The 13,834-nt window shown below is 54.5% G+C and overlaps 1 protein-coding gene across 4 annotated transcripts in view; it reads left to right on the top strand.

The window, feature by feature from the left end:
* LOC141501986 (septin-2) overlaps positions 1 to 13,834 on the top strand; it is a 119,635-nt gene that overhangs the window by 18,245 nt on the left and 87,556 nt on the right. For all 4 annotated transcript variants that reach the window (XR_012472355.1, XM_074206481.1, XM_074206483.1 and 1 more), the window contains exons 3-5: positions 1,625 to 1,727; positions 6,972 to 7,058; positions 8,809 to 8,932. Coding sequence is in view for 3 of the 4 variants with exons in the window: in XM_074206481.1 (XP_074062582.1) it covers positions 1,625 to 1,727; positions 6,972 to 7,058; positions 8,809 to 8,932 (314 nt within the window). In the remaining variant the exon portion in view is untranslated. The remainder of the gene's footprint in view (positions 1 to 1,624; positions 1,728 to 6,971; positions 7,059 to 8,808; positions 8,933 to 13,834) is intronic.

The raw sequence follows: 13,834 nt of genomic DNA on the forward strand, positions 1-13,834 counted from the left end.
TAGTGGTGAGAGGACTTTAAGTTGGTCCTTGACCCTTTCTCAGGTCAGAGAGACTTCATTTCTGAAAGGGAGGTGTTCCTTGCCTTCCCTCCCTTGGGAGCTTACTTTGTTTAGAGTGTTTGGGAACCCTCAATGCTGCTTTGAATATTTTTGTACGTGGGGGTCTTTTCCCCATTTTGATGATCTTTTTGGTATATATGTAGACCTTGCAGTGATCTTGCTGGATCAAGGGGTATGCTCAATTTTATTGCCTTTTGTACCTAATTCCAAATTCCCCTCCGGAAAGGTTGCATCAAGTTCACAACTCCACCAACAGTGCATTCGTGTCCCAGTTTTCCCACATCCTCTCCAACATTTATCATTTTCTTTTTTGGTCACATTGACCAATCTGAAAGATATGAGGTGGTACCTAGTTTTCATTTGCATTTCTATAATCAATAATGATTTAGCTGCTGCTCACCTTTGCTCATTCACTTGTCAGGCCCAGGAGGGGTGAACTGGGGCTTATCATTCAAACAAGCTGCCAGAGAGGACCTTGCTTTGTGAGGCTTGCAGTTTTTATTTACAACTTTCATCATTGGAGCTTCTAAAGATCAGTGTCCTGGATTTGACTCCCCGACCTTGTGGACAGAGGGCAACTCAGGTTACATCTTCTATCCTTGAATCGGTCCCATTTCATCCAGGATCTGGATGAAATTCGCCCAGGATGTTCACTCACCAGGCAGGCAGGGGGCAGTGGCTCCATCACACTGAGGGCTCCTGACTTCCACGCTGTCCTTCGTCTAGGACCCCCTCCTGTCTCTCATGGAGGACATGAGGAAGTCGTGTAACCATAGATCTTGCAACTTTCTTTTTTACAGGCTGACCGAACACTTGCTGTGGGGGGAGTTTAGATTTGTAGCCCCATGAATTTATCTCCTGGAGGGAGGTTGCCTGGATAGTCCTTTCCCTGCCCCTTCTTGCTCTTTTATGGCCAGTCCTGTTAACTCTGTCCTTCCTGGGTCTCTTGGGAGTCCTGTGCCTTGGAAACTCTTGTCCTCCATTTACCAAACCCTCATCTTCTCATATTCCTCTGTATCTTTGTGATGACAGAAGCCTGGCTCTCCCCTGAAGACTCTGCAGGCTTGGCCACTCGGTCTTTCCTCTCTAGTCTGAATGCTCTTGACTAGGTGGGGAAGGAGACACCATGCGTCTTCTCACTTACCGCCCCAGCCCACCCTCCCTTTGCTGGAATATTGTTTCCATGCCAGAGCTCTTTCATGATGCTTGCTGTATAGTACCATCATGAAAACTACATGGCTAAAATTCACCCCCCCCCCAATTTTCTGTTTTCCTGGTGACTTTACTGCCCATGTGGTGATGGGATGAGTTGTGCCTGGTGAATGGAGCAAGGAGAGCTGAAGCCTTGGGAAGGTTGACAGTGAGGGCAGGCACGAAGTGAGCGGAGAGGCATAGACCCTGTGCCAGGGCTTGAGCCCTGGCCCCCCTACTTTGGTCTGAGGAGCACAGCTTGGTGGGAGCACATTTAACATGTTGTTAGGATATGGTGGCTGCCATCTTTGGTATTGACCTCCATATTTTGGGTAAGGTGTTTCCTTCTAATTAATTCAGTCTTCTTTTTCAGCTTCCTTCTGAGACTGCGGGCTACGTAGGATTCGCCAATCTGCCCAACCAGGTGCACAGGAAGTCTGTGAAGAAGGGATTTGAGTTCACCCTGATGGTGGTTGGTGAGCCCCTTTCCTTATTGTGGCTCCTGCAAAGCCCTGGTCTAGGTTCAGTTGTTAGAATTAGATAGAATATCTCTGTGGCTGCAGAGACAGTGAGGAGCCGGGGTCACGTGTGGGGAGATCTGTACTTCCAAGTGACTCGCATTTGTTCATGTTAACTAGACTAGACCCTCTTATTAATCAAGAAACTAATGTCCCTGGAGCATTAGAAGTAGGGATCAAGGGTCAAAGTGAGGCAGTGGCTGCCCTCAGCAAGCTTTCCATTGAATGGGGAGACCACATGCTCATCCATGATGGTGTAGAGGTGTTGTGCACAGGAGTAGAGGGATTGGGTGGAGGCCTGCGATAGCAGCTAGGATGGGATAGGCGATCTGTGCCTGGGCTGAAGAGTATGGAGAGGGGATTAATGGGCAGACAGATGGAAAAGGGGGGGCGTTTGTGTGGGATCCTAGGTCTCATCTTTGGCCTTGTCTGAGCTCCCCTCATGCTTCATTGTGTGTTGGGGGTGACAGCCCCCCGATGTAACCCTTGGCAGCTCTCCTACAGACATAGCTGAAACCAGGGCTGGCCGTTGCTGCGTATCATTCCCTTGGGGGCCATGGAAGTGAGTGTATCTGTCTGTGGGGTGGATATCTTTGGAAAAAAGAGTTATGGGGAATGTGAGCAGGAAGAGATGACTCAAAGGCAAGCTTCATGGAGGAGGTGGCAGCTGGGGTCAACCCTGATGGAAGGAATTTCAGCATTTGGAGATGTGGTTTTGAGCCAGACATGAGGGAATAGTATGAGCCAGAGGTAAAGAGCAGAGGGACAGATGAGATGGGGCAGGAAAGGTACCCAAAGATGTGAAGGAGATTTGTCTGAGGTAAGGGCTAGACAGGTAGACCACAGGATGTTTGAGGAAGGCTTTGAATGCCAGAGCCAGGTTGGATTGTTAGAGGGCTTTTGGCAGAGGACACTTGCAACCCTAGAAACTTAGGGGATGCAGAGAAGGTACTAGAGAGGAGAGAGAGGGGAGGCAAGAGGCCCCACTTGGACCTTATGTTAGACCATGGGAGGCTGAAGGTAGAGTTTAGGTCCTAAGCAAATCCCGAATACATCTGATGGAAGTCATGGCATTCCCTTAAGAAGGATGGAGGTGAAAACTTCAGTGTGATGAGCTGGTTGGCCAAGACCTTAAAGATGGAAGTATCCAGGCCAGTAGATTCTTGGAGGCTTAGGACATGGAGTGGCCCCAGGCTAAGGGCCAGAGACTAGTTCATCAGGTCCTGTCTTCAATATGGAAATGAAGCCAGATCTTTCATGTTGGTCAGCTCCTATTTCTGAAGAAGTTTTTTCACCTGTGTGACCTCTAAATAGTAAATAGCAAGACCAGGTCTCCAACAAGAAGGTCTAAAAGTGATGCTAGGTGGGCATCATCATGGTATTCTGCTGGTGCAACACGTCTGAGGATGAATTGAGTGGCCATAAAATATCCAGACACTGGAGACAGAAGAATCCCTTCAAACTGCACTGAAGTCACTTCCATCAGTCTGAACTGCCTACATGCCCTGGGAACCCGGGGGACCGTGGTTGGATGATGACAGAAGCAGCAGGGGAGAAGAGGATCGCCATTGAGAGGGCTTCCCATCCCCTTGGAGTCTTTTTCTTTCTAGTACAGAAATTGAAGACTGTTTCAAATTTGAGTTTTCTTTTGAGTTTTTTTTAATATCACCATTCCAATTATTCCATATTTTGTAACAAAGGAAAAAAAAGAGGAAAATAGTTTCAGCAATGTTAACCATCATCATCATCATCATCATCATCAGTGTCACCATCATCATCATCACCACCAGGTGCTTGTAAAATCCCTACTGGCATCTGTGTGCCAAGCTCAGGAGATGCCCAGATGGGCTAAGCTGAAGGTCCCTGCCTCCAGGAGCTTGCCATCTCGGGGTGAGAGCGGATGTCAATGGGCCATTGACCCAGTGATCCATTCCAGCCTCTGCCTCCTCCAGAGAGTGAGAATGCTGCATTCTGGTCTCTCTGGGACCTGTCTCGACCAGGACTGTGGCTCCACAGGCCACTTCCTTTTTGTTGTGGTCCTCTCCATTTGGGTCCTTGTTGCTTTCCTAGTTCTGTTTCTCACACTCCCTGTGGTGCCCTGTCCATCCTGTGGCACAGCTTGTCCAGTGAGTTCTTTGCCTCAGTCTAGATCGCTCTCCTGAGGGTGTGTGTGTGTCTCCTACTTTGGGTCTTAAGGAACAGGGGCAGATGAGCTCTGTGGTCTTTGTGCTGTTGGGTTGTTCTTCTCCAGAGTCCACTCTGTTTGTTTGTTTTGTTTTGTTTTGCAAGGCAATGGGGTTAAGTGGCTTGCCCAAGGTCACACAGTTGGTAATTATTAAGTGTCTGAGGCCAAATTTGAACTCAGTTCCTTCTGACTCCAGGGCTAGTGCCCTATCCACTGCACCACCTAGCCACCCCCCAGTGTCCACGCTGAAGCTATCAACTGCCCAGCCTGAGACTCAGGGAGTCCTGTTAGGGTTCCATGATCTCTCTTGATTTCCTGTGCCCCTTGCATCCTAGCCAATGGCTGGCAGAACCTGAACTGGAGCCTAGAGCTTTTACCCTCCAGACCAGTGGGAATCCTCTCCTTGTTCTCTTGCGAACATCTTCATCTTATGTTTCTTGAAGGGGAGGCTCATCGGCCCCTCGGGATGATTTTGTAGTTGAAGAGTTGGTGGGTGGGCCAGCTTTGGTGGAGACCGTGGGGGCTGGGGCTGGTCTCTGCTTGGGGTCGGGAGCAGGATGCTCCCGTGGCAGCCTCAGTGGGCTGAAGCCATGGTTGAGATCCAAAATCTTGGGGCTGGAGCAGGAAGGGAGTGGAGAAGTCCCCCGCGACCCAGGGTAGCCCAGCGTCCAGTACTCTTCTTTCTTTGTCTCTCTGAAGTGGCTCTTTGATTTGATTGAATTAAAGTGGTTCTGGTGAAGGGTTGAGGCAGAGGGAGGTGCCGTCTGCAGCCTAGGGACATCCAGAAAGGCTGGCCCGGCCCGGGTCCTTCCTGCTCTGATTGACCCTTTGGAATGAGTCAGGGCCAAAATATGCCTGAATATGTCTGAATTCAGACCCTTGTTTTCTGAACCTGGGGCTTGACTTGACCCCCTCCACCCTCTGCCCGATTTGCCCCTTGGTTTCTGACCCTGCTCCACTGTTGGCCTGGGCTTCAGATGCTGCCCGGCTCTCTTGCCTCTGGCGCCGGCTCCTTGGAACCCGGGGATCACTTTGTCAGACAGGGCTCTGCCCCCTGCCTTGCCTCTTCCCCTCCTGGAGCCAGTCCTTGTTATGGGCTTGGGCATTGTCAGCAAGACCCACTGGGGCAGAGGGGGTGGGAGCCTGCATTTAGCCCTCCTTGCTGATGGTCACTTGGGGAGGGGAGGGGGAGGCAGAGAGCTGCCTAGCTCCTGGCCTTTGCCCTTCTCATCTGACCTGAGCATAGGCTCCTCTACTTCCAGACGGGTGGTCGTCAGGACTCCCCCATCCTGCCAAACCTCTAGCCTTCGTATATGGCTTCAGTACTACTTCGGTTGATTCTCAGAAGACCCTGGGAGGTATATGTGATCGTTATCCCCATTTTACAGGTGAGGAAGCTGAGGCGAGCAAGGGTGAGTGACTTGCCCAGTCACACATCTAGTCAGTGTCTGAAGCCAGGTTTAAACCCCTGACACCAAGCCTAGCCCAGCCCACTCTGTACCTGTTTGCCAAGCTCGGGCCCTCTACTTGTATGGGATCTGTGATCATGTGCCAGATTGGCCAGCTGTACCAGTGTATGGAATCCTTCCTCTCCGTGGACATTCCTTCACCAGGGAAGGCCCAGCAGCCGATGGACATCATCAAGACAAATTGTGTGGCTTCTTGGTCAGCACTTCTTAGCCGCCCACTGCTTCCGAGGCCCTGGTGCTAAGGGTAGAGGTACCTAGAAAGACCTGGAGGAGCATCCCAGAGCCCTTCTCTGATGGGGCATTTTCCCCTCAACATCCGCTGGTCAGGTTGTCTACACACAGGTGGAGGGAGCTCCAAAGGTGGAGTCTAGCAGTCTCTGGCCACGTGCAACAGAGACACATGGGTCCCTGGCCCATTCAGAAGGATGCCCTCGGGAGGTTCTATCGGATGGAACCAGACCGGACGTCTCTGACTCTGGTGGCAACGTCCCCTTCAGCAGACCTGGTCCGGGTCGAGCTCCCTGAGTTGGGGGGTGTCCTCAGTGCCAGAGGAGTAAGGATGCAGGCTGAGGAGAGGGGCTCCTGGCCAGGGAGGGTAGGCCTGTCTTTTCTCTGCATCACCTGCTTCTGAATGGGGGCAGCTGCTTGCCCTGTTTGTTGGGAGGGTTGGCTTTGTACACACTTCTTTCTGATGGACGAGGGTGGGGTCCCAGCAGGCCATGGTGGTTCTGATTTTTGAGAAGGGGGGCAGGTGTGGCCCCCTGAGTTTGGGCTTATCCTCTCTGGGTCCTGCTTGGGCTCCAGAGGCAGATTCCAGACATTCTTCAAGCAGAGGCTCCTTAGGTGGAATTAAGGGCTGAGCCCAGCCCAGAGGCTCAGAGAACAGGGTGCCTACCTGCGGGTTCTGGTCTCTACTTGGGAAAATGAGCCCCCCCGGCCCCCCGGGGCCCCCTGCTCCTGGGCTCATGTCAGCCACCACCAAGGATTGGTGAGAAGATCCAGAGCAGACAAGAGGAGGGGCATGGGAGCCTTCTGTCGCTGCTCCCAGGGACCAGGCCAGGAGCTGCAGGTCCCAGCAGGTGTCCTGGAGGGAGCCCCTGTTCAGGCCTGCCTCTGCCAGGGTCCTCTCAGCCCCAGGGGCTGTGACCTGTTTGTACTTTGACCGGAATCAGAGGAAGTCATGTTGCCCGTTGTGTTTGGGGTGGTTTCTAAAAAGGAATCAAAGCTTAGGTTTGATTTCCTGCCAGGGCAGGCTGGGCCGGGTCGGGCCAGGGGGACTTCAAAGCCCCTGTTGAAGGTGCACGTGAGAGATGAGGCTGCTGCTTGTCCTGGAACAACAGGAGCCCCCCCATGGCCGCTCTGTTGGGAGGCCTGGATTGACCTCTAGGTTGGGCATTGTGGGGAAATGTCCATCCAGCTCTCCCCTTTCCAGGGCCCTCAGTGCTGTGGAGTCTGGCCTGGATGGGGGCAAGGGACCAGGGGCAGTGGGGGGGGCAGTGGGGATGCCCTGAGGAGAACAACAGACTGAACCCCAGGCTTTACTTCCAGGTGAATCTGGCTTAGGAAAATCCACCCTGATTAACAGCCTGTTTCTGACTGATCTCTATCCAGAGCGCTACATTCCTGGGGCTGCAGGTATGTGGGGTGCCGGGCTGGGGGGCCCGGGCCTGTGCTTGGGGATTCAGGCCAGTGGGCCCCGCCCAGGGGCTGTCGTTCTGGGCACCAGCCCGGCCTCAGGCCGAGGGGCTCCTGCAGAGGCCCGCTCTGAGGATTGTTGGAGGGAGTCCCTTGGGAATGTGCTGGACTGAAGGCGACCCTTCCCGTGGGCCACCCAGGTGCTTGTCATGGGCCTTCCCTAGCCGGTGGGCATGCCCCCTGCTCTCTTGTTTTTTGCAGTCAAGATTAAATGACTTGCCAGGGTCACACTGCTGCTAAGTGTCTGTGGCTGGATTTGAACTCGGGTCTCTCTGACTCTGAGTCTTGTGCTCTCTCCACTATAGCGTCTAGCTCCCCCCATTCCCTCTGCCCTTCAGGAGCTTGCTCCGGTCAGTAGTGAGTGAACCCTGGGCCTGGCCCCGGCCCCCTTCCTCTCCCTGTCTCTGGCGGATGTACGCAGGTGGCCCCATGGAGGCCCCCCCTGGAGCCGACTGGCTGACTGCCTCTGTGGGTCCTGATTTAGCCCCTCTTGGCCTTAGAGACCCTCCTCACTGAGCCAGTCAGGCCTTGGTTGTTCTCCAGTCACACACGTTCCCCCTCCAAGGCAGTCTGACAAGCTTTGCAGTGTTTCCATGGTGAGGCCCCATTTAGGAAGAACCCCGGGCTGTACTGTTCACGGCCACCAGGTGGCACTGTGGAAACAGTGCTGAGCCTGGAGTGATGAAGCTCTGGGTTCGAATCCTGCCTCAGACTCTTCCTAGCTGGGTGACCCTGGACTAGTGTTCCCCTCTCTGGGTCTCAGTTTTCTCTTCCTCAACCTCTCACCCACACAAGCACACACGCTCTTTCACACATTCACTCACATTCACAACTCACACACTCATTCACACACACTCCCACACCCACTCCACATAGACACTCGTTCACACACACACACACTCATTCACACACTCGCACACATACACTCATTCACACTCACACACTCATTCACACACCCATACACACATACACTCATATTCACAGTCACAGTCATATTCACACACATTCACATTCACACAAACACACACACACACATACCCTCATTCACACCCACATACTCATTCACACACTTGCACACATACACTCATTCACATTCATATACTCATACATTTACCTACATACACTCATATTCACACACACTCACACTCATTCACACATACATATTCACACTCATACAGTCACACTCACACACTCATTCACACACACACTCACACATATACCCTACACACACACACTCACACATATACCCTACACACACACACACACACACACACACACACACACACACACACACACACATTCTCTCCTGCCAGCAGCATTGGTGTGAGGATCAAATGAGTTTACTGACCCAGCATGCTCTGCACGCTTCAGGGGGGACTTGCATTCCTGAGGTCTTAGCGAGGCTGTCTGGTCACCAGTGATTTTACCTGTATGGTCAGCCTCCAGCCTCCCCATGCTCTGCCCTCTCAGCCGGGCTCCACTGCAGTGCCTGGCGATGGGCCAGACATTTGTCCTTAGGGAATCTCTCCAGGGACTCCTCCGTGGATGGCTGGCAGCCCCCCCCGGGGCAGCTTTCAGCCAAGACACCCCCAACGCCCTTGGTGCTGAGGTTCTGAGGCCGGGCCCACACTGGGTCCCTTCGTACAGACCAACTGTCTCCACTTGGGGAACTGTCCTTTTATTATCCCAGAGAAAATTGAGAGAACGGTTGAGATTGAAGCCTCCACAGTGGAGATTGAGGAGCGAGGCGTGAAACTGCGGCTGACGGTGGTAGACACACCAGGCTATGGAGACGCCATCAACAGTCAAGACTGGTACGTTTTCCTTGGGCTCAGTGGATGTGAGCTGGGAGGCTGTCTTCTGGAGCCTGAAGAGGTTTGGGGCTCAGCTGCTGGCTGTCCTCGGGGGGCTGGGGCCCTGACATCTGTTACTCCTTTACTGTGGACAGATGCTGGGACACAAATGGGGAGAAGCCTCTGGCCTCCAGGAGGGGAGCCTCTCCACTGTGCAGATTGCCTCTCACTTCAGTGGTGCCTCTGACCTGGCCGGTTAGGCTAATGCTCAAGTGGGTAAAGATGAACTTGGTGAACTCAGGTGGGCCTGTGAATGCACCGTCTCCCATTGGTCGCCTTCAGGAACACCCTCGTTGGGGTGGCCAGGCCCACAGGGGCTGCTTAGGTGGTCTCGCTTCCCCAGAACGAGGGCCTCCCTTGCACCCCATGGGGAGTCTCAGTGGTCCAGACGCTCGCTTCTGGTGAGCTCTATGGGCAAGGTGGTCCCATGCTGCAAGGGCAGAATTGGGGTGGGGCAAGGTGGTGCTTCTATGGTTGGACTCCCCAGCAGAGGCCTCAGAGCCAGGCCAGCTGGCCCCTTGTCTGTCTGACCTGGCCCAAACTGGACCCAAGACCCCTTCTAGCCCATAGCCACTTCTGTGAGAAGAGGGGTCAGGCAGGGGACTGGAGGACTCAGACCTGGTCTGACTGGGGACCTTATGGCCCTAGGCCAGCCAGATGTGTATTCTGAGCATTTATTGAGTGCCCATTGTATACCAGACACAGTGTTGGGTTTATAGAGAAAAATGAAACAGGCCTCGCTCTCGATGAGCTTCCACTCACTGGGGCAGGTGGTGTGGAGGCTGGCAGGCACACAGGGACATGTCAAGTTTGTACAAGTCAGGTCCCAAATATCTCGGGTAGGAGGGCCTGAGAAGGCCAAGGAGACTGACCAGTCCTCTCGGGGCCATGGCATGACCTCAGTGTAGGAGGAAGTTGGGAATCCCCAGAGGGGGATGGGAGGAGGGGGAGCCCTCTCCTCCTGGGGCAACCAGCAGTGAGTAATGAGAATAAGCATTTGTGCAGTGCCTGCTGTGTGCTGTCTCATTGGGATGTCGGTGCTCTGATTATCCCCATTTTACAAGTGAGGAAATGAGGCCAACAGGGCTAAGTGACCTGCCCAGGGTCACCCTGTTAGTTTGAGAGCAGATCTGAACTTGGCTCTTGCTGACTCCAAGGCTGGTGCTCTATCCGCTGAGCCGCTGAGCTGCCAGACACAGGGATTCCTGGTTGATCCCAGAGAATCATTTAAAGATTCCAGGCACGTGTCTGGACCCTGTGATGAGGACGTCCCTGTGATGGTCTGGAGGTCTGGGAAGGACTAGAAGGACTAGAAATGCCACACAAGGAGAACCCATGTGAGGGAGGCTGGAGCCACAGCGAGGACTGGGGAGCCCTTAGCAGCCCCAGGGTAGCTTGGGATGTATAGATCATCTTGTTTCAAGGTGCTCCTGAGGCTGTTGGAGATGCAGAGAGTTGAGGGCTGAACAATGGCGGGGCAGGAGGCAGCAGCTCAACTCTCAGAGGGAGTTGTTGCCCCACCCAAGACAGTGACAGCTAGGCTTCTCCACTCTTCCACCACCTCTGAGGTAGGCCTCAAAGCATTTGTTTTGTGCCCAGTTTTTAGAGGCCCCGCTGAGGTCCTTGTTTCACTTGTGGGGGCGAGTCCAGCTCTTTGGGCTCTGGAGGCCTCAGGGAGGGGGGACCCAGGAGGGCAGACTTGGAGGCCAGGCTATCCCCTGTGGGGCACTTGCCCTGTCTCCTCTGGGAGCAGCCAACATCAGAGAGCCTGATTTTGAGGAGACCTCTGCTGCCCAAGGGAAGGGAAGGGAGGGCACGGGACTTTCCCACTGATTGCCTGGAACCCCATCGCAAGTCTCCAGATTCCCTCTCTTGTTAAAGGGGGTTGACCCGGAGCATTCCCTGAAGGTGTTCCTACAAGGGGTCACTACTTGACCCAGGTGCTTCATTTCCTTTTGGTCCCTGTGGACTGCTGTGGCCCCCACATGGACAGGCAGATGCCCCATGTGCTGGGCAGTTCCTTAAGGCAGGAATAGCACCAGGAGGACAAAGCCAGACCAAGTGTCCTGAGGACTGTGGCCAGGTCCAGCTCTGCAGTGTCAGCATTGGGAGTGTGTCCAAGGGGTGGGGGGCCTCGAGCCGCTGACCTCTCTGCTTCTCCGTTTATCTCTTCCACTTCCTCTGAGGCAGATGTCTCTGCTGCTGGGAGATGGGCTTTGGGGGAAGAGGCGCTGGACAGGAAAATGTGGGGAGGGTCAAGGGGAAGGACAGCTTTGCAATTGTGAACAAGACTCCTGGCTGTGGGGCGTCCTGAGGAGTGTGCTCGCCCTTCCTGCAGCCTTGCTGTGGGCCTCCTGGCATCTGACGCAGAGCTGTGTGACGCAGGGGCTGCTGGTGCAGAATCACCACAACTCAGAGACCCTCACCTTCCTAAGTGAAGGCACCCGGGTGAGGGGAGAGCAGGCCGGACTCCTCATCTGCTGGGCCCGAATTCAACTCTTGGAGCTGATGTTTTTTGTTTTTGTTTTTGGTAAGGCAGTAGGGTTAAGTGACTTGCCCAAGGCCACACAGCTAGGTAATTATTAAGTGTTTGAGGTGGGATTTGAACTCAGGTCCTCCTGACTCCAGGGCCAATGCTCCATCCACCGTGCCACCTAGCTGCCCCCGGTGCTGACCCTTGGTTAGCACATCTGTAGAGTGGGCTGAGAACCACCCTATCCCCCACCCTCCAGGGAGCCGTGAGGGGCGGAGAAGCGGTCATTGTGGGGGGGGTGTCCTCAGTGCTGAGGGCCTCCTGATCATCCTGTGGCTTCATTGCTTGGATTTGTTGTCATGAAAGTGGATCTGCCCTTGAATTCTCGCTCCTCTCCCACGGCCCCTCGCCAGTGGCCCCATGGGTCCGGAGCTCTTAGCTCCTGGTACAGATGGAGACAGAGCCAGCATTGTTTCCCTCTCTGTCGTCTTCTCCAAAGGGCAGCTTTGGTCGTGGCTCTCCTCCCATCGGCCCCCTCCTCAGTGTGCCTGCCCTCCCTCCTCCAGGCACCTGGGGGGGACACTTGTCCTTTGTCTATCCGTCCAGGCTGCACAGTACGGGCACTTCCCTTCACCAGCCCTGGTAGCAGCCCCTAGCCCTGGGCCTTAGCAGGTGACATTCATTGGTGTCTGCTACAGCAGCTCCTCCCCCTGAAGGCTAACCCTTTGAGGCTGAACTTCCCTGGGCTGGGCTGAGTCCTGAGCTAAGCAGTGGGAATGTAAATAGAGGCAGAAGAAAGACAGACCCCCCCTCCTCCCCAAGGAGCTTAGGTGCAGTGAAAATAGGGTGGGGAGGGGGAGGGCCAGCACAACTGAGCCCTCTGACCGAGAGGGTCTAGGGCTGAGGCGGCTTCCCTGGTGTGAGTTCTAGTATGTGATGGTAAGTGGAGGATGGTCCAACTGGGGAGACCTGGAGTTGGTCTGGGCCCCTCCACCCACCTGGTCACCTCCATCCTAGGAGGAGGCCCCTTGAAGGCAGCTCCCAGGCATCAGTGGGAGTGTTGGGTCCTGGTCCAGGCCCAAAGGTGACAGATCGTCTGGGGGCTGCCATGTTGGAAGTCGCCTGCCTGCTCATTGTTGGATCATTTGTGATCATCTTACTCAGCCCCCCTGTTTCCTGGAGGCCCTGGGCTCCCCTACTGGCCTGTGGCCCCTGGGATTGGAGACTCAGGGATGAGACTCAGGATCCGGGGCCACGTAGCATCGGTAGAACACAGGACTTTGTAAACGCTTCCATCCTTACGACCTTGTATCTTAGAGGATCTTCCATGGGGGCCGAGCAGACAACGTTATCCCCATTTTACAGATGAAGAAGCCAAGGCTCAGAACTAGGGGATGTTTTGTAGTGCTTGGTAAATGGTCAGGTGCTCCATCCATGTCAGCTGGCAGTGGTGAAGAACCGCTAGGGTGCACCACTGCCCGCAGCGCCAGGCCTGGAGTCAGGAAGGCCTTAGTTTGAATCCAGCCTTTTAAATTTACTAGCTGTGAGACCCTGGGCAAGTCCCCTGAGCCTGTGTGCCTCATCCTGTAAAATGGGGGTGATCATGCCTCCCTGACAGGCTTTTGGCAGTGTGAGCTCCTGCTGCTCCCCTGCCTGGGTTCTTGGTGCCACTTCCGCTCCTTGGGTCAGCCAAGGGCCACTGAGCAACCTGCTCTCTCCTACCTCAGGGAGGGAGCCAGAGCCAGGGGGTCGGGGCAAGCTGGTGGATGGGCAGGCAGGCCTTGGGCTCGAGCGCTCTGGGAGCCCTCATTCTAGAAGGCGTTGGCATTCCTTTTCTTTTTTTGACCAGGCAAGCATTGATTAAGCACCTGCTGTATGTTTGGCACTGAGCCTGTGGTGGGGATCCCTGCTCTGATCCAGTTCATGTCCTAATAGGAGACATCAGACAAACTGCTATAAGCGCATGGGACAGATGCCGCGTAACTGGGTGGTGATCTCAGGGTGTTGAGGAAGGAAGGGGAGAGAGAGCGCTGTGGCTAGTCAAAGGCTCGGTTGGGGCTGGGACACAACTGTCCTGTGTAGGCCCACAGGAAGGCCAGGGTCCCTGGATTGTAGAGCAAGAGTGGATGGGTGTGAATGGGTGGCTAGTTGCCTTGCTGGGGGACTATCCACGTCAGGGAGCTCCCTGAGCCTTCACTAAGGAAATGTGTTTTTAATGGAATGTGCTGCTGCCTCTTAGTGGGTTGGTGGGTTTGTCCTCACCGAAGGGCTTCAGACAAAGAGCGGCCACTCTGTGTTACTGTGGGCGGAGCTTCGGTGAGGTTGGGGTGGCATGAGGCCAAGGAAGCCAGCACCATCAGGCCAGAGTGGGTGCCCCCCTCCGGGCTCCC

The sequence above is a fragment of the Macrotis lagotis genome, chromosome X (assembly GCF_037893015.1).
Source record: "Macrotis lagotis isolate mMagLag1 chromosome X, bilby.v1.9.chrom.fasta, whole genome shotgun sequence".
NCBI lineage: Eukaryota > Metazoa > Chordata > Mammalia > Peramelemorphia > Peramelidae > Macrotis > Macrotis lagotis.